Here is a 21,388-nt window from a genome sequence, read left to right as displayed (position 1 = left end):
TGCATGAGATCAGGACTGGAGTCCCGGTCAACTGTGCATAACAGCCAATTCTAGCCTCCAGAATAAAATGGGGGGGAGGGGGAGGGTAGACGAGGGGAGGGAAGAGTCTCGCAGCGGAGAAAAGACGTAAGGGTGGAGAGGGACTTTCAAAATGCCCCAGGGCCTAGGTAACTCTAACCCGGTTACGGGGGGCGGGGGAGATCCAAGCGGCCGCTCTCGGATCCGACGAGGGGGCACCCGCAGGGGGGACGAGGAATTCAGAACGATGAAAACAAAGTTCTTCCACTGGCGGCGTGAAGAGCGCCCCATCCCCGCCCGGGGGCCTCGGAAGCGGCCCGCCTGGGACAGCCCCCTCCCCGCGCCCCCTGAGCCGCGGGAGACCAGCAAGCGGCAGGCGCCCGGGCGGGCCTCCAGCCACCTCTTTTTCCTTTCTCCTTCGAGAGGACGTGAGTAATACCCTCAAACCCCCAATCCCCGCCAAAAACGAAAGCAATGCGCGCACCGTAGGCCTAGAATTTCTGTTCCCGCCCTACGCCCGTGCGGGGGAAAGCCCCTGGCCCAGAAGGCGGGGGGGGGGGGGGGGGGGGGGAGGCCCGAACCACACGTGCGAGCCGCAAGGACGGGCCCGTCTCGGCCCACTTCCCGTCGCCACCCCGGCGGCCCGCGATCCCGCCGCCCGGCTCGGGCCTGCCCTCGGGCCCTACCGTCCGCTCCACGTGGGGCGCCCGGGCCCCGGGGCGCGCGTTCCCGACCCGCCGACACGCCGCCGCCGCCGCCGCGGGGTCCCCTACCTGGTGCTGCTGTCGCCCCTGCTGGTAAGGCTTAACCGGCCCCTGGTGGCAGCGCCGCGTCCGGATCTTGCCGCCACCGCCCCCTCCGATTCCTCCGGCTCCCGAGGCCATGGCGGGGCCTCCGCGGCTTCCCGCTTCGGGGCGGGTGAGGGGGGCGGGAGAGGCAGAGGTGGCGGCCTTAGAGCCCCCCCCGCCCGGCCCCGGCCCGAAAGTCCGCCTTCGCTGCCCACACAGCGGAGCCCAGGCACACCGGGAGCCGCGAGGTTTCGGGCAGGAGTGGAGAGAAAATGCGCGCTGGCAGCGGGGAAGGCGGTGGCGGCGGCAGAGGCCGAGGAGCTGGCTCCGGCCCGGCAGCCTCCCGCGGCCCCCCGCCTCTGTGTATGTCACGGTCTCTATGGAGATCCCCCGCGGAGGACACGGCGAGCCGCTCCAGGCGCCGCTGAGGCCTACCCCGACCGCCGGCTGATGGGGATCCTTCCGTCGCCCCAGCCGTGGCTGCCGCAGTTGAAGCCGCCGGCGCCGCCCGCCTACCCCTCCCCTCTGCGCACAGCGCCCGCCCCGCCGTCGTCGTCGTCCCTGCAGTCGCCGCCGCTATTGCGCCTATTGCCGCTGCTAAGGCCGCCGCCGCGGTCGCGAGCCAGAACGCCGTCACTCGTCGGCGCCCGACGCGCTCGCATCATCGCACCGCGACCGAGGGCTGGGCCAAGGGCGAGGGAGGGCCGCTCGAGCCCGCGCTCTCGGCCGCGCGGCACGCTGGGAAGCGTAGTTCAGCGGCTGAAGGCGCGTTCCGGGAAGGGACGACGCGGGAGGAGGTCCTGGGATCCCCGCGGGCGCCCGCGGAGGCACAAAGCCGGGAGCCCCCGCCTCTCTACCGCTCTTCGCCGTCGCCTGACGCCCTGTGGAAAGGGGGCGTTTGACGTCAAGACCGGAACCTCCTGTCGCTCGACTTCCCCTGCGGTTGGTAAAACGGGTAGAAAGCAAGCAGGTGGGAAAACCGAAGACAGGCGCGAGTCTAGAACGATGTGTTTAGTGCCCAGGATCGTTCAGCCTAAGGCTGAATTGGCGTGTACAGTTTCATCAATGTCCCAGGCGCAAGCGAGCGCCGGGACTCCGCCTCCAACGCCTCGCTGGATGACCTGGGGTTAAGTCCAAACTCTCTGAGCCTTGGCTTCTCCCTCAGAGGAGAGCTGTCGTGAGCCCATTCTGCAGAGTACGAGGTGCCCGTCCGGGTATATACAAGGAACGCAGTGAGCGGTTCCAGTTACCACCCACGCAGTCAGCTCACGGGGGGGCGGGGGGTCACCAGTGGTGACAGCGTCACACGCAATGGCCCCGAACAGGAGGCATTCCGTTTAGGACAGGGACTACGGGAGCTAGGATCGAAGACTGAGCCCACAAAGAATGGAGATGGTAGGAACTGACCATCAGAAAGGGCTAAGGCGAGGTCCCATGGTCCAGCCCTCCCATCCGACCGGCCGGCGGGGGTTCACTGAACTCCCGAGGCACCTTCAAGCCTACAGGTCAAAGCCTCAACTACAACCCAGATTTTCTGTAAGAGTCGAAACAGGTACCCAAATGAGTAGGGAGGGGGGCGGGAATCTGTTGTTTAAAAAAAAAAAAAATTTATATATATATATATATATATAGGTTTTATATATATATATTTATATATATTTATATAATTATAAATATATATAATATATATAATTTATATATATTTATATATTTATATATATTTATTATTTATATATATAGGTTTTATATATATATTTATATATATATATATATATATATATAGGTTTAGTGTTCCTTTTGAGACACCTGACTGTAAAGCTTAATAATAATAGCTTTGGAGCCAGACTTAATTTCAAATCTGTCACTAGCTGTGTAGCCTTGGGGAAGTCACTGATCCTCTCACCGGCAAACAGGATGAATATTTACCTCAACAGGGTGGTGGGTGGGGTGAAAGCATTATTGCACAGACAGCCCGTAATAACTGCTTAGAGAGAAAGCATGTAATATCCAGCTAATAGGTACAAATTAGCTCTGAGACATTCATACCATCTCCACCACCAGACTGCACAGTTCAGATCACTCTACAAATCCCGTAAGTCAAATTGTGAAACCAAACTTACAGGACCCTGGATTTTGTAGTACTTTTCGGCACCTAACTGTATCAGATACAGGTTTATAGAGCAAATGACTTTAGAGTCCCCTCTGACTGCAATCACCCACACAGGGGTGGTAAAAAGTTGCCAGACATGACATGAAATTAATCTACTTCCTCTTCTGTTTCCTGGTTCTCCTACTTCCATTCCTGGTTCCACCAATAACCCCCCACTAGATCCCTCTTTCCCCTGAAGCACCTCACCTTTTTTTTTTTTTTTAAAGATTTTATTTATTTATTCATGAGAAATACACAGAGAGAAAGAGGCAGAGACACAGGCAGATTAGAAGCAGGCTCCATGCAGGGAGCCCCATGCAGGACTCGACTCCGGGTCTTCAGGATCACACCCACCAACGACGCAAAACCGCTGAGCCACCCGGGCTGCCCATCACCTCACCCTTCTTAAATACAATTGTTTCTCTTTCACAGTTCTTAGCTAGGTATTTGACAAGCAGAGCAAAGTAGTTCCTAATAAGTGAACTCCGAGGGAAGATCTGTACCTGAATCTTTCGTTGGGCTGCATACAAAGAAGATGGACCGTAGCCCTGTCTCATTTTCCCTTTTCACCCTGCCAGACAGAATTTCTAGCACAGGAGAGAGAACTGGCTGAGACTCTAAAAACCATCCCTTTCTTGGCGTTGGGTTATTTGATGTGTGTGGGGGACAGCCTTCATATCCAAGCTTTGAAAAGGACATGCAAGAGAGCTGGGCCAAACTGAGACAAAACTTTGAAATAGAAAATTGGTAGAAAGGATGCCTGGGTGGCTCAGTGGTTGAGAATCTGCCTTTGGGTCAGGGTGTGATCCTGGGGTCCTGGGATGGAGTCCTGTATCAGGCTCCTCACAGGGAGCCTGCTTCTCCCTCTGCCTCTGCCTCTCATAAATAAATAAATAAAATCTTTTTTTTTAATTTTTTTATTATTTATTTATGATAGGCACACAGTGAGAGAGAGAGGCAGAGACACAGGCAGAGGGAGAAGCAGGCTCCACGCACCGGGAGCCCGACGTGGGATTCGATCCCGGGTCTCCAGGATCGCGCCCTGGGCCAAAGGCAGGCGCCAAACCGCTGCGCCACCCAGGGATCCCAAATAAAATCTTTTTTAAAAAATTGGTAGGGGGGATCCCTGGGTGGCGCAGCAGTTTGGCGCCTGCCTTTGGCCCAGGGCGCGATCCTGGAGACCCGGGATCGAATCCCACGTCGGGCTCCCAGTGCGTGGAGCCTGCTTCTCCCTCTGCCTGTGTCTCTGCCTCTCTCTCTCTCTCTCTCTGTGACTATCATAAATAAATAAAAAATTAAAAAAAAATAAAAAATAAAAAATTGGTAGGAATTGAGAAAATATGGGAAAATCCACATCCCCCATTAGCCTTGATCTCAATTATTTACCCCATTTTACAGTTATTTTTTTGAAGTAAAACAGTATTTGAAGAAAGAATAATACATTATTCCCACATTCATGTTAACTCAGTTACTGGAAATGGTACCAGGCTTGACAGCAGAGAAGAAATAAAAGGCAAGAAGAAATTCGCATTCAAAACTTCCTACTAATTTTACCCTGAAATAGTATCAGCTTCACTGTGGGATGAAGTAACTTCTGCATAGTTTGGGATTCAAAAATAACATTGTTTCTAGGCTGAAATTCATTTTGGAGTTAAAAATCACCAAACCTCATATATTCTGGAACAGGACTCATTCTTCAGTTAGGAATTACTAGTAATAGAATGGATTCCAATAAAGTTATTCCGATTATAAAATTTAAAGAATCTGTCTGCAGTTGAACATACAAAAAGTTATTAAACATTTCTCTAGCAGATACTATATATAAATTGGGAAGAAGTACCAAAAATTAAATTGAAAAAGTATCAAATGACATGGAACAGTATTAGAGATTCCTGAAATCATTCCAGCCTTATTGGGAATTAACAGGTTCTTAAGGAAGGGAATAATTATTTAGTGCTTACAATTAGTTTCCATAAGTGATTAATTTAATCCCCCCAAAAAACAAGGATTCTGTAGTTCACAGAATGGGATGGTATCACTTAACAAATTTTGTGTTAGGAACTAGCTATCTTTGTATTCCTTCTTTTCCTTATTTCTATTCCCATCCATCTTTAGACCTCAGCAAAATTGCAGCAGCTCTGAGAAGTAATCTTAAATTTTGGGTTGTTTCAGGGAGTGTATTTTAATAGAAATTCATTTCTCCCCTGCTAGGTTTTAAACTCCATGAAGACAAGGATTTTTTTTTTTTCCTCACCTCCATATCCTGAACAGATAGCACAGTGTTGATACATAGCAATCATTCTCTATATATTACAGCTAATCACTACCAATGTCAACTGTTTCTATTTTATTATAATAAATAATACACTGATTAATACAGCTAAACTGTGTTATGTAATATTTCCAAGCTTGCACATATTTGTTTTCTATACTGCATAACAAATTCTTTCTCAAATTCATCTATTTATTCAATGATAAAGCATTCAAGAGTATCATGAAAAAATTCCTATGAAAGTGAACAAGGGATAGTGGAAGGGGAGGTGGGCAGGGGGATGGGGTGACTGGGTGATGGGCACTGAGGGGGGCACTTGACGGGATGAGCACTGGGTGTTATGCTAGATGTTGGCAAATCAAACTCCAATAAACAAATATACAAAAAAAGAAAAAAAACTGGCCCTAGTTTTTTCAGCCTTCATGGTTGGTTATATCAGATAAGATTTCAATTTATGAAAGGCCTGTTATAACCAGGGTCCTTGCCCCAAAAAAAACTTCCTTAAATCTCCCCTCCCCATACAATATGGTACTATCTACCAATTATAAAGTAGCACATCGGCTGCTGACCCTGTTCTAAGAGATAAGGAATATCCACTCATTTCAAAAAAAATACAATTTAGTCTAAACCCAATCTGGATTGAAAACTGCCTTTACAAATTCTTCAAAAGGTAGTCAATTCTGGTCAAAGGAGTATTTCAAGATGACAATTAGAAGTTAGAAAATTATGTGTTTATGTTATCTTAACATAAAATGAAGTGTCCACTGTGTTGTCTATTAAAGCAAATTATTATTTTATTGAGAGTAGTTTTGGATAGGTCTCTATGATCTTCCACACACGTCTTCATGTGATAATTATTACCAAGCATTTCATTATACAGAAAAATAAGGTGAAACTTGGTTTTTTTTTTTTTTTATTCATTAATACACTTTGGTCTCAACTGGAGAAAATTCAAAGTGTCACTGAGATTCTAAAAAGTTACCAAGTTTTTGTCTGTATTTTAAGGAAGAGAGGCCATAGCATTGGAAAGATATTTAAATATACACATCATTATGCTCTCATTAACTTACGGTGTGCTCTGACTTTGGGGAATAAAGTAATACTTAAGACTAAATGAATTAACTAATATCAAATTTTGATTAACCACATATATCATGTCACAGAAGATTTTTCCTCTTCCTACTTATGTCAATGTATATTAGCCTTTGGCATATACGTGTTTACTTATATTCTATTATAGTTTAAGGCATATTTTGAACTGATCAATTCTAAATAGAATTTCAGTTCTATTGAACACAGTAGTAACCAAATTCAGGAAGACTAGTTCCATCCTAACAATTAAGACAGTTAATGAATCAACTAGGATTAAACATTTTTGTCTAGTACTCAAATATAAACTAGTATAAGCATAAACAATTGAGACCAAGGCTAAATAAAGGAATATGTGGATAGTTATAAACCATTTTCAAACATAATCTAAATATTGAAAAACATTTATTGAGAACCTATTATATAGTGGTTTCTAGTATATGTCAGTGTACCAAGCAGTAAAACAACCTTTGTTGACATGATGCATTACACTTGTTTTACCGAGTTCTTTTCAAGTTTACTGCATAATGGTCTATTAGCCACTAGAACTTAACACTAATAATTCACTCCCTTAATTCTGCATTCTAAGTTCTAAACACATGCTACTAAATTCATTTAATACAATCTATTGGCTTCATTTTTTAAAATATAATTTAATCAGTTACATTTAAAAACAGCTCATCATTAAGGTGGCAAGCTATTTAAATCTATGATGTTTGCAAAACTCAGTTTGCACTAAGCTAGTTTTTAATTTTTTAAAGCATCTGTAGAGAATGCTTTATCAGACCCTAACTTATTAAAACATTTCTTTTCAAGAGCATTCTTTGAATTAACATCTTAATAACCCTAACATCTCATCTCACCACCACCCCAGGAAAGGCACAACCTACCAAGCTGAAATGTATCTTTTGGCCTTTTGCTACACTGGATTAGCAGCACCTGTCCCCAGGAACTTGTAAAGGATCTCTGCCCATCCCAGGCCTACTCAATCACAATCTGCATTTTAACAAGGTATCCAGGTGACTTGTATTCACATGACAGTTGAGAAGCACTGTTTTAAAAATTAACCATGCCACCAGAATTAAGAAAGCATGTCGGAAATGTCAAGGGTCTGAAATTCAACGTCAGTGATGAAATATACTGATGCATAAACATTTAAAAAACATTTTGCTAATTCCCAAATATCTTTGTACAGATTTTCCTTTTAGAGTTAACTCATGAGAATCAAAACACATGGCTGTAGACTAGACCATCTCATAATCCAAGAAGCTAGGATCAGAGAAAAATACCAAACTACTTCCCTAGAATTCCTGTGACTTTTCTCTTTCCAAAGCACTCACAAAATCACTGTTAGGTAGAAAAGCAAGCAGGAGCAACCCTAAGAACAAATATCCTCAGTACTGGGTTGGCGTCCAATATCTAAAACGCAAGCAAAGAAGTCAGGGTACTTGGAGAAAATGTGTAGATTCCACCTGTCCTAAATTGTAACAGAAATATCGGCTTTCAAGTTAACAAATCACAAAAACAAGTAGGTTACCTACCTAACAAATCACAAAAACAAGTAGTTTGATCTTTTAAAGAAATGCCATGAGATCAATACAATATTTAAATGCAGTATTTTCTCCAAAAATTACTTCTGGCAAAAAAATTAATAGTGGATCCTTTAGTCTAAAAAATTTACTGCAGCTGGCCATCAAAAGTATTCTTCCCACACATACCTAGAGTTATTTCCTTCTACAATAAGGAAGGCATAAAACATGAAATATAAGAAATCCTTTTTAAAAGACTCACATACACCTTCCCTCCTGGAAGCCAAACATAAATATATTTGTTCATATGGACATTTATGGATCAAGGCATCAAGGTAAATGAATTATCCAAAGTTTCTATAAAGAGCAGTCTTAGGAATTCCCATTCCTCATTAATCTACAACAACAAACAATTTAAGAGTTGATGAACCAGCAGTTTATAGATCATGTAGATTTTTTTCCCCCTCTTATTTAACATTTTGGTACATTTCACCCTACTCCAAAACCAAGTGGAAACAAAATCAAACATTTTTTTTCTTTTTATTTTCATGGGCTTCTTTGTCCAAAGGAAGCTAGATACTACCTGAAATGAAATTCTGGATTTAGTACATCCTTATTCTCCATTATCACAGGGAGTAGGGTTGATTTAACAGACATAATGGTCATTTTGCAAGAAGATTTTAAGCCAGGATGTATAACCTGTGGCCTATGTCCTCAACATAGCTCACCTTGTTTGGATCCATCATAAAGACAATAGGATATTGTGGGCTACCAAAAATATGGTTCTTCAAATCCAAAAACCAAAAGGCACTTTTCAAGTATTCTCCAAAGCAAATACATGTGGAATTATACTATTATACATTCAATATTAAGTAGGCACTATCGCCAAACAAAAGCAATTCTGCAGACATGTAGCAAAGTCTATTAAACATCCCCCGCTACCCTCCAGGGAGGGAGAACTACCTCACCCATGAAGGTTTAGGTTCCAGCACGTAAACCATGCATAGAATTAAGACATCAAAGTAGACCATAGGTCTCCGCAGAGGCCCGAACCAAGCAACAAGCAGCTTCTCCCAGCCACAATTAAATCCAAGCCATAACTTAGATGCTTTAAATTAGTAACAGTTAAACCAGCTCTTTTTCACTTGCTTGCTCATAAAATCTGGCCCCCGCTGTGAGTCAGCAGTGACTCATAAGCACTTCCTACAAGAAGCACCTGTTTCCAGGCCCGTCCCTTGCAGCTGAAGTGCTGAGATGAGTGATCTTAGTTTCATGCTTGCTAACATCCGAGTATAATCCCTCTTCTCTCTCCTCCTAGACAGGGCCACGCAGAGCTTGCCTGGCTGCAGACAGGTAGCAATCTGCTGCTGGGCGGGAAGGAAGGTCCTTACTTCCATCTAAGTAAGGAAAAGCCATTTGCTGTGTTCCCTGCCAGCCAGTGTGAATATGCCTCTCCCTTAACTCCTCGTCATAGGGCCCTTTTGCAGCTAGGCTCCCCCCAAGTACCAGCATCTCCTTTCTCTCCCGACTTCCTTTGGGTTTACAAACAAAAGGGAGCAGACTTCTGCCTTTCGTTTGATCCGTCACTAACTTTAGAACTGGATCCTTTGAGAGGCACCCGGGTGGCTCAGTGGTTGAGCATCTGCCTTTGGCTCAGGTCATGATCCCGGGCGCCTGGGATCGAGTCCCACATCGAGCTCCCTGCAGGGCGCCTGCTTCTCCCTCAGCCAATGTCTCTGCCTCTCTCCCTGTGTGTGTCTCTCATTAATCAATCAATAAAATCTTAAAACAAAACAAAACTGGATCCTTTGAAAAGTATTAACAACTGAGAGGGGAAAAAAGAAATCCAATCGTTCTTAGACACTATATGTCCTAATTGTGAGCTAAGGAAAAGGAAAGTCGAGTGGCCGTTTCCATGTCACCTAAACAAGGCAAGTCAGATGGTTCATTTACATTTTTCAGCAATTTTAACCGAACACTTCCTCTCCATGTGAACAATACAGGAAAGGGGGAGATGTTTAAGGAGCGCTATAAGACAGAAGAGGGGACGCGGAGAGGAGAAAGGGGAGAGCAGGTGTTCGATTGCGAGAGTCACCACTAGCCACTTGTGCAAACTCGGTCGAAACTTCTGGGTCCACGGCTCGCCTGAACTCACCTTTGATGTGTTCACTCTCCATGGGTCAGTCTTCTGAGTCCAGATTGCTTCCTTGTTGGTCCTACTTCAAAAGCTATAAAATAAACGAAGGAAAGATGACTGATACCTCGCAGGCATCGTGCTCCAGAAGTGCAGAGTATCACTTACGCCCTAAATAATGAAGGACTCATGAATAATACATTCGAAAGAAAAGACCCTCCTTACAGCCACCACGTGGCTTCCTAACATTTTACATCCAGAGTACCAGGCACCAATTGGATAAGTGTTTATTGATTGGATGAGTACGTATTCATAGGTCTGTTATTCCCCTTGACAACTTTTATGATATAGAGGTGGGGTGTTTTTTTTTTTCCTGTGTGTTTCAAAAATACTTTAAAATACATTTTGTGAAAATACTCTTTTACTTTTAGACCACCTTTAATCCCTTTTTCCATTTTTTTTTTAAGATTTTATTTATTTATTCATGAGAGACACAGAGAGAGAGGCAGAGACACAGGCAGAGGGAGAAGCAGGCTCCATACAGGGAGCCCAACGTGGGACTGGGCTGAAGGCAGCCGCTCAACCACTGAGCCACCCACGTGTCCCCCCTCTTTTCCTTTGAAATGCAATTTACCATGCACTAATTGTAGTGTCACAGGTAAAAAGAAATGCACTAATTGTAGTGTCACAGGTAAAAAGAAAAAAAAATCACTTTTTCACAATCAGATGCAAATGGTGCTCTCTCCCCAAGGACCCTCAGGGAGAACTATGAACCAAAGGGACAAAGATATATACTTTAAATTTTGGGATACTATTCAACAAATATTTATTTTATCCTGGGCCACGTGTTCTGCAGATAGAAACATGATGATGGCTTAGGTCCTGCAATTTAGGGACAAATAGAAATGGTTGTACTGTTACATTATTTTTAAGTATTTTGAACATATACCTAGGTGGATACATCTCCTTTGGGAAATATATATTACATCCATCGTTTTAAGGCTATGTTCTCCATTTTAAACAATTGTCAGGCAGATAAGAGCTTCACATAAACCAACATTGTTGCCACAACCCTGGCTCAGTGGAATGGTGATCAGGACATTCATCCAGGGAACTTGAGTACAATTTGAGGGTGCCATTCCTTTCTCTAGATATAAATAAATTCTAGGAAGGTTAAAAGAGGGTACTGCAGGGGTGCCTGGTAGGCTCACTCGCATGCAGCTCTTCATCTTGGGGATGTGATTTCAAGCCCCACATTGGCTGTAAAGATTACTTAAAAAGAAAATATTTTAAAAAATCCATACTCTAGACAGAGATACACAGGCTAAAGGTTACAACAGGACAAACAGTGCCCCCAAATAACTGCGGTATCAAAGTAGGGTCTTTTGGAAGCAAGAAATACAGTTTAAAGTCTCCCACACTTGTATTTAGTAACTAAGTGCATGAAATGATAGCACTGTGGAGTACCCACTACATGCCTCACACCTCGCTCTGTGCTTCCTATGCTTTATCATTCATCCTTACAAGTCTGATAGGGAGTAGTCTAAAAGAGAAGAGTTAAGTAGTTCACTCCAAGTCATGCACCAAGGATGAGCTCTGGACACAGGTCTAACTGATTACCAAACCTGTACCTTTTTCATTAAACCAAGAGGCATTCTAGAACTTCCCACAGGCAAGGCAAATGAAAGGAGTAGAGCCTGAGATGTTTAGGGAAGCTGCTGAGCCCACTGACATCCTGCCTCCTCTCACAGAGGTATGTCCAGCTGCTTCTCAGCAAGGCCTTGGGAGGATTTCTGGCATACATTGGGATTCTGCTAACCTGGTCAGGGCACTTCAGCAGATGACTTATTGGGCCCCAGACTCCTAGGAGCGAGTTCCCTTCTTGGCAGGGTTGCCAGATAACGTATAGGATGCCCAGTTATATTTGAATTTCAGATAAACAATGCATAGTTTTTTAATATAAGCATGTGCCCAATCCTGCAGATCTTGCATGGGACAACTTATTTGCTAAATCTGGCCACCCAATTTCTTTGCCCTATTTCGAGATGTCTTAAATTAGAATCAAAGATAGTTCTTATATGCCAGAGTGACTTACCACTCTATATATGATCTTCAGCTTGGAATTTAGATATCCTGGCTATTGATTGGATCTAAGACACTCAAGTGTAGGCACATCACAGCCTCCCTATCTAGCACACACACCTACTCCAAGCTGTTAAATGGTTTATCATGGGATACCACCAAATTCACTTGATTAGTAATATCTTGTGCAGCAGACTTGAACCTTGTGTCCACAACTCAGAGACACAAGAAATGTAAAGTTACACTTAATTCAACAGAATTTGTTTCAAAACTCTTTTTTTTTTTTTGAGAGAGAGAGAGAGAGCAGAAACAAATCCAGTCAAGTCAGTTCTTACCATTTACCCCACCCCCACTTCTTTTCCCAGAACTGTTCCTAGGGCTCATCACGTAGTACCACGGGGGGCCAACTGTTTCTTGATGATGTGTATCCATGCAAACCATCGCCAAGTCACCTCTCAATGCCCAGAATAGTCTTTCCTCTCTGGGTCCTTATTGCACTGCTGGACTTCTGCCTTTGGGAAGTGAAGCATGATGCACTTTGCCATTGAATCTCACTGACTAGCTCCAGCTTTGCTGTCTCCCCAGGGCCCTTCCCCAGTAGGGGATGCAAGGGCACCTGTATCCTCTTGTCTTCTCCCCGCCCCATACACACCCTCACCATCCTATCTGCCTAGACAATCTCTCTCAATCTTTTTCCAGGGATGGCTTCACCCTCCTCAACCCCCAACATCCAGCCCTCTAAACTTTCTCCTGGCATCTAATCCCCTTAAGGATTTTAGGTTTTCAGAAGATCCTGGAAGATTACTTCCTTTTCACCCTGGTTTATTCTTCCTCTGAGGCAATGAATACAAGAGATTAGGTGCTTGAGGAGGAGAGAGGGTAAGGAGAACATAAAGGCAAGTATCTTAACCAATTAATTTCAAACATCCCTGATCCTTTTTTTTCTCTCAAAAACCGGGCTAACAAATTAGATCCTGATTTGTTCAGGTATAAGCTTTGCCTTCCCACAGCAGCCCAAAAATTCTGACATCAGCATTAGATGGGAAGCATTTAAAACATACATTGTCAGACCCCACCCCAGACCTATAGAATCTCTGGAGTGGAACTAGGAATATGTATTTTAACAAACTCTTATCATTTTTCTTACATACTCGGTTGCACTGGCCCTCTGACCTTTTCTTTCTGATATCTTCTGCTTTCTTTCCCTTTCTTCCCTAGAGTGGCAATAGCCGGTTAAAGATTGCTTGCATGGAACCAAAATGGAGTTCTGCATGCATCTTTCAAAGGGGAGGCCACCTGGGGGCCAAGAGGATGCTCGTGTGCCCTGTCATCTCTTCACTAGCTCTTGGCCCACTTTTCTCATACATTGGTGTCCTGTCAAGGTTCCAAGAAAATCTGGGTCTAACCCACCAAATGAGACCACGCCAAAAGTGTGTCTCCATCCTGTGTCAAATGCAAAACTATTTACCAGAGACCTAAATTCTGCTCGGTTCTTATAGGGAATCATCAGTACATCTAAAGAGTTGAGTTTTTCACAGCTTGGGGACACTTCCAGAAGAATGACCTAAGTGATTAAGATAGTATTCCCAAAATAGATAAATTATGAAGATTTTTTAAAAAGTAATCTCTATGCCCAACGTGGAGCTCAAACTGACAGCCCCGAGGCCAAGAGTCACATGCTCTACAGATTGAGCCAGCCAGACACCCGTGAAGTAAGATTTTTTAAAATGCTTGCATTGATTTGTTTAAACACCTTCTTAATTTATCTGAAGAGAACAGTTCACCTTTTAAAAAAAAAAAAAAGTGAATATGGCTAGCTAAGTAGGAGGCGTTGGGCTGGCAATATCATTGGCCTATTTTATTTCAAAATGAGGTTAGGAGTGCTGAGCTGAATTGGAGCTCTTGAAGGATTATGTCCTAGGGAGTGATAACAGACATACCAGCAGAAAATCACTCACAAGTAATGGTAGGAAAGACTCACCCCCTGGGATAGTTGTTGATATTTATAAAAGTCAGCCAGGTTTATTGACTTGTCTCAACAAAATGTCCTGTATGTTATTATGACATCAGAACAGTACTCCACATCAAATAACAGCACAAAAGGCCTGAAGAATGAGGGAGGTGGGCAGGCTGGACAGGAGGCAGAGAAGGGAGTGCAGTCTAAGCAATTTTCTATAATTTTTCTTTGCAGGAAAGTAAATTTACACCTAATATCTCACTCCAGATTTACATTATTGAGAAATACATTTTTCTCTTTCAAGATGATTAAGCAGCGGTATCTCTTCTAAGGTGACAGATCAGGAAATACTCTAACAGATGCCAGCCATCTACAGAGCACTCTGCCAGATGCTATAAATAAAGGAAGGTAGGGGCACCTGGCTGGCTCCGTCGGTGGAGCGTGTGGCTCCTGATCTCGGGGTTGTAAGTTCGAGCCCCAGGTTGGATATGGAGATTTAAAAATAAAATCTTTAAAACACACACACACACAAATAAATAAAGGAAACTAGTTTTCCTTCACAAGATGTCCTTCTTCCCTGAAAGGGTGATACAGCGATGGAGTTAGGGACCAAAGACATCAGATGCCACAGGTTGAGATGAACAACAGAGTTCTGCTAGACCAGTCCCACAAAGAAGGGGTGAGTTATTTCAACTCCAGTCAGGTGCCAGACTGTTTTCTCCTCTCCGGAAATGGAGGCCGCACTTCCTGAGGGGTGGAGAGTGGTCCTACTGGTGACAGCTGTTCTCTCTGAGTGGGAGTTGGGTGACTGGCTGCTCCTGAGTGAGCTCCCGGCCACCCTGGGGACTGAGCCTGGGAGGGACCTGATCCTTCAGGAAACATCTCAGCAAGCCTTGCCAACTGTGCTCTCTTGCCTGAAGAGGGGATCTCCCCCAACACTTGCCTTATTTTTTCTAAGATTTTATGTATTTATTCATGAGAGACACAGAGAAAGAGGCAGAGATACAGGCAGAGGGAGAAGTAGGCTCCTGTGGGGAGCCCAATGTGGGACTCGATTCCAAGACCCCAGGATCACACCCTGAGCCAAAGGGCAGACGTTCAACCACTGAGCCACCCAAGCGCCCCCACTGAATGATTGTTTATAGTTTTGTTATTCCTTCTTTATATTCATCTCTTACTTCTCTCCCTTGAGTGGTAACAAAGGATTGGCAGATGGAGGTATGGAGAGGACAAAAGAGAAATAACCTGTATTGAAATTTTACAGTGTACCAGGCTCACCAGTCTCACTAGTGGCATCTCATTACTTATCGCAACCATCCTGGCAAGTATGTGACATTGCTCCCATTTTGCAGATGAGGAAGTTGAGGCTTAGAGAGGTCAGGTATCTTGCATAAGTTTGCTTGACAAGCTGTCAAATATTAGAGGCTATTTTGAATCAGGTTCTTTCTGACCCCAAAGTCATTAAATTATACTGCCTCCTATGCCCCAAGCAGAACAAATTTGATGTCTAAATGGCTGCTTAGGGATCCCTGGGTCGCTCAGTGGTTTGGCGCCTGCCTTTGGCCCAGGGCGTGATCCTGGAATCCCGGGATCGAGTCCCACGTCAGGCTTCCTGCATGGAGCCTGCTTCTCCCTCTGCCTGTATCTCTGCCTCTCTCTGTGTGTCTCTCATGAATAAATAAATTAAATATTTTTTAAAAAATATTTTAATCATTTATTATTTATGATAGACATAGAGAGAGAGAGAGAAGCAGAGACACAGGCGGAGGGAGAAGCAGGCTCCATGTCAGGAGCCTGACGTGGGACTCGATCCCGGGACTCCAGGATCACGCCCTAGGCCAAAGGCAGGCGCCAAACCACTGAGCGACCCAGGGATCCCCAATAAATAAAATCTTTAAAAAAAATAAATGACTGCTTAACTCTAATTAGCTCTGCCCAGATTTTTCACACACTTCATAGAAGAACCTTTTATAATGGCCCTTGATCCTGAGTTTAATTGACGAGAAGACACTAATGTTCCCATGCAAAAAGTTACTCATTCAAGTAACTCAGAATATCCACATGCATTACTACCTGGCTCCAAAAATAACCGAAGGCAATTACTTGAACAAACGTGTTTCCAGAACAAGTGATGGGGAAGAGATGACTAGAGTTCCTCTGGTCTCTAACCTCCTGGGACAGCCCTGATTGTTTCAAAATTTATGTTGTTAAAGTCAAGTGGTTTTTTCCCTAAGAGTTTTTTCATTCAGTGGTCTCTACACTGAGAGTTGTGTACAATTCAAATTCCTCTTCTGTGACAATGCTTCAAATTATTGGCAGTGGCTTTCAAGTTTTCCTAGGGTTTCCATTAGTTCACTGCTGTAGAAAGGGCTGAATGAAGGACTTCTGATTAAAGTAGGCAGATTCAGCATACTCTTCTGTGTCCTCTTCCTACCCAGACCCAACACACATGACAGCAGTGAACTAATAATGAATGAATAATGGTATTAAACCACTAGGAAGAAAGATGGAAAAGAAGACAACAGTGGACAGAAGATTTCATCACAGTTTGCAGAGTGGGCAAGCATATAAGAAAATGTTCACTCACTTAGCAAGTCAGAGAAAACTATAACCAAGGATTTGGAAAGAGAATTTCTGACAAAATGTGAAGAGCACTTCCTGGAGGCTCCCAGCAGTGTGGAAAGCTGGAGAGAGAGCTGGAAAGCATGGCTGAGAATAAGACCGGCTCAGAGTCCAGGTGCACACACATGGATCCCCAGTCCCACCCTGGGCAACCCTGGGCAACCAGCATCCCACCCTGGGCAACCACAGGATGCTCTTGCCTCCCACCTTCACAGGAGTCCAGAGGTTTATTGTCTAGAGAAATTGAACCAGGAGGCATGAACTTTGTGCAGTGAATAAGTGCAGGTATAAGTGAACATTTTTTTTAATGTATCATCTGTTGACTTAATGCCTTAGACTTGGAAGTAAACATTTAACCAGTTTTTAAAATATTTATTTCTTTGAAAGAGAGAGAAAACACACAAGCAGGGGGAGGAGCAGAAGGAGAGGGAGAAGCAGACTCCCTGCTGAGCAGGAAACCCGACCTGAGCCAAAGGCAGGTGCCTAACCAACTGAGCCACCCTGGTGCCCCTAAGTGAACATCTTCTGATTGAATATGGGGTGGGAACCAGCCCCCTTCCCTGCTTTATGCCTAGAACACGGCAACTTCCTACCCTCACCTGCTCACCTGCTATTGGTGAGTCTTCCTTAGAAAAAATATTCTTGGGATCCCTGGGTGGCGCAGCGGTTTAGCGCCTGCCTTTGGCTCAGGGCGCGATCCTGGAGACCCGGGATCGAATCCCACGTTGGGCTCCCGGTGCATGGAGCCTGCTTCTCCCTCTGCCTATGTCTCTGCCTCTCTCTCTCTCTCTGTGACTATCATAAAAAAAAAAAAAAAAAAATTAAAAAAAAAAGAAAAAATATTCTTCTTGGAAAAAATATGGTGAGTTTAGATGATGTACATGTATTGTGATTATGGATTTATTTAGATTTGTTTTTTATCTTATTTCATTCATTCCATTTACCCTGCTTTTTATTATTTTTTAAAATTTTATTTATTCAGTCATAAGAGATAGAGGCAGAGACACAGGCAGAGGAAGAAGCAGGCTCCATGCAGGGAGCCTGATGTGGGACTCAATCCCAGGTCTCTAGAATCACACCCTGGGCCAAAGGCAAGCACTAAACCGCTGAGCCACCCAGGCTGCCCCTACCCTGCTTTTTCTATGCTGCTTTCCCTCCCTCTCTTCATTCCTTCCTCCTAATGGTTAGAAGGTTAAACTTTAACATGAATTCTCTGAATTGATCAGTATCTCTATCCTCTTCCAAAACCATGAAAGTGCCATGGAATGCTTTCTCGCAGTTGACTTCTTCTCTCACTACTCTAGTTGCATTTCATTTTCATACTCCGACACAAGTTGTATTCTGTTGATGCTTGTTTAGATATCACCAGATATGGACCAATTTCTTTGCTCACCTCTCTTTCTTGGCTCTATTTATTCCTTCTTTTTTAAAAAAAAAAAATATTTAGGGGATCCCTGGGTGGCTCAGTGGGTTAGTGTCTGCCTTTGGCCCAGGCATGATCCTGGAGTCCTGGGATCGAGTCCCATGTCGGGCTTCCTGCATGGAGCCTGCTTCACCCTCTGCTTCTCTCTCTCCCTGTGTCTCTCGTGAATAAATAAATAAAATCTTTTTAAAATATATTTCTTTATTTATTCCTTCTGAGTTTCTTTTCTTCTTGAATAGTCTTTTTAAAATTTTATTATTTTAAGAGAAAGAGAAAGCACAAGAAAGCAATGGGGGAGGGGCAGAGAGAAAGACTCTCCAGCAGACTCCTTGTAGAGTGGGGAGCCTGTTGCAGGGCTCAATCTCACCACCCTGAGATCATGATCTAACCTGAAATCAAGTCACACATTTAACCAACTTCAGCCACCCAGGCATCCCTCAGGTAATAGTCTTTTACGTGGGATAGTCTATAGATGACAAATTCTTTGTCTTTGACTGAAATGTTATTATTTGTCCCCATTCTTGAGTTATCAACTAACTGGAAACTGTAGTATAGGTTCTCTTGTTTCGGAATATTGGAGCTATTCCATTGTTCTCTGACTTCTGTTGTTGTGTTTAAGTAGTCTGCTGTAAATCTAATTGTCATTAATTTGTAATTAATATCTATTCTTTCTGAATACATTTAAGTTCTCTTATTTGTCTCTGGTGTTTTGCAATTTCATAGAATAATCTCACTGTTGATTCCTTCCTTCCTTCCTTCCTTCCTTCCTTCCTTCCTTCCTTCCTTCCTTCCTTTTAGTTATCTGTGTAGGGACTTACTGTACTTCCTGAATCTGAGGATTCATGTCATTCATCAGTCATCAGTTCTGGAAAAATTTTGTCTATTACATCTTTACCCTTTGCCTCTTCATTATCTTTTTGTGCTTCTATCATTTGAGACTCATATTAGATGTCACTTGACTTTCTATTTTATCCTTTATCTCTCTCAACCTCTATTCCACATTTTCTGTCTCTCTACCCCCATGTAATGTTTTAAGTAATTTTATTAAAATCTCTTCCATACTCATATCTTTCTTTCTTCTACAGTATCTATCATTGCAAACGGCAGGATTTCCTTTCTATGGCTGAATAATATTCCATTGTATATATACATGACCTTTTTTTTCTTTTTTTCTTTCCTTCTCTCTTTTTTCACATTTTCTCTGTGCATTCATCCACTGATGGGCACTATAGTTGTTCCTGTGTCTTCACTATTGTAAACAATGCGACAATGAACATGGGGATACAGATTTCTCTTCAAGATAGTCATTTCACTTCTTTTTTTTTTTTTTAAAGATTTATTTATTCATGAGAGACACAGAAAGAGAGAAGCAGAGACATAGGCAGAGGGAGAAGCAGGGAGCCTGATGCTAAACTCGATCCCAGGTCCCCTGGATCACAATGTCATCTCCCCTCAGGAAACCTGCTTCTCACAGGGAGCCCCATGTGGGGACTCGATCCCAAATCCCAGGATCATGCCCTGAGCCAAAGGCAGATGCTCAACCTCTGAGCCACCCAGGCATCCCACTTCCTTCCTTTTTTTAAAAAAAATATTTTATTTATTTATTTGAAAGACAGTGAGTGAGTACAAGAAAAGGGAGAGGCAGAGGGAGAGAAAATGGGAGAAGCAGACTCTCTGCTGAGCAGGCAGCCTGATGTAGGGCTAGATCCCAGGACCCTGGATCATGACCTGAGCTGAAGGCACCCCTCACTTTCTTCTGATATAAACCTAGAAGCAGGGTTGCTGAATCATATGGCAGTTCTACTTTTAATTTTTTGAGGAAATTCTGTACTGTTTTCCATATTGGTGGACCAATTCACATTCCCACCAATAACACAGCAGAGTTCCTTTTCATCCACATCCTCGCCAGCATTTATTTCTTGTTTTTGTTTTTGTTTTATAATAGCTATTTTAACAGATGTGAGGAGCTACCTTCTTGTGGTTTTGGTTTGAATTTCCCTGATGATTAGTGATGTTGAGCAACTTTTCATGAACCTGTGAGCTTTGTGTACATCTTCATTAGGAAAATGTCTGTTCAGGTTCTTGGTCCATTTTTTATTCAGATTGTTTTTTGCTATTGAATTGTATGAATTCCTCATATTTTTGGATATTAATTCCTTATCAGATATGTGGTTTGCAAATATTTTCTTCCATTCTATTTCATTTGATTGATCATTTCTTTTGCTCTACAGAAGCTTTTTGGTTTGTTGTAGTCCCACTCATTTAATTTTGATTGTGTTGCCTGTGATTTGGGGGCTTCCTGGTTCATAAAAGGAGACTCCCCCATGTTTGTTTTGGGTTTTTGTTTGTTTTAAAAATTTTATTTATTTATTCATTGGAGACAGAGAGAGGTAGAGACACAGGCAGAGGGAGAAGCAGGCTCCCTGCGGGGAACCCAATGGGAGACTCGATCCCAGGACTCCAGGATCATGACCTGAGCCAAAGGCAGATGCTCAACCACTGAGCCACCCAGGTGTCCCAGTCCCCCATATTTTTTGGGGTGAGACATTAGCAAAACCATTAGAAGCTTAGATAGCTTGAGAGATAATTTGATCTCTCAATCAAATCTCTCAATTTGATCTCAATTTGATCTCTCAATCCCTAGGCTGATGCTCTGCTTCTCCCTGTTGGTACCCTCCCAGACGTGCTTTTTTAGGAAGAGGAAATGGATAGATGGGCTCCAGAAAGCAGGCAGCTGGTCCTTCTTGTGGTATGGATGACTTCCTGAGATATCTCATGAGTGATGCCAAAGAGAGCCTAGAGTTCAGAGCCACTGTGGCTGTCCAGGCTTCACCATAAAAGGCACGGTACCAAGTGCCAGGGCAGGGGCCATGTGGTGGATAGCCCAGATCTGGGAGTAGGAAAGGCTGAGTCTCAAAATTACCAGTGCAAGGCCAACAAGACCTGGTCAGTGGAGGGAGTTTACCAGGCTTCCTGAGAGAAACTGTCCTGCAATAAGTTTCTCAGGAGACCAACCATTATCGACACCAGTGGTGAATGAAGCCAGGACAGAGGTCTGTGCCCCAAAATTAGATGGGAGAAAGTACTCCTCAACCAGGGGTCAGCAGGAGGCAGCAGAGGACAACAAATTATAGGTGCCTATCCTGGCTTGTAGGATGGGACCCATCCTGTGGAGACCCAACTTAGGAGCCAAGGGGCTCAGCAGACAGACCAAAGGGAGGTAGAAAGATCACAAAAGGCTGAGTTTGAGCCAAAGGAAGAGTAATTTTAAACAGAAAGAAGCTGTCCAGGAATCCTTTTCTACATATCTGGGTTTTTTGTTGTT

General features: G+C 43.7%; 1 protein-coding gene across 4 annotated transcripts in view; it reads right to left on the bottom strand.

The window, feature by feature from the left end:
• The window catches only part of NUP153 (nucleoporin 153), a 98,677-nt gene that overhangs the window by 70,369 nt on the left and 6,920 nt on the right, over positions 1-21,388 (bottom strand). Inside the window, exon 2 of one of the 4 annotated variants that reach the window (XM_072729068.1) lies at positions 10,001-10,073. Coding sequence is in view for 1 of the 4 variants with exons in the window: in XM_025999324.2 (XP_025855109.2) it covers positions 792-902 (111 nt within the window). In the remaining 3 variants the exon portion in view is untranslated. Of the gene's footprint in view, positions 1-791; positions 1,692-10,000; positions 10,074-21,388 lie in introns of those variants that run through there. The other 3 variants (XM_025999324.2, XM_072729065.1, XM_072729066.1) reach the window with 3 other exon arrangements.

The sequence above is a fragment of the Vulpes vulpes genome, chromosome 12 (assembly GCF_048418805.1).
Source record: "Vulpes vulpes isolate BD-2025 chromosome 12, VulVul3, whole genome shotgun sequence".
NCBI lineage: Eukaryota > Metazoa > Chordata > Mammalia > Carnivora > Canidae > Vulpes > Vulpes vulpes.
Note: the sequence above shows the minus strand (reverse complement) of the source record. Positions and strands in the feature narration are given on the sequence as shown.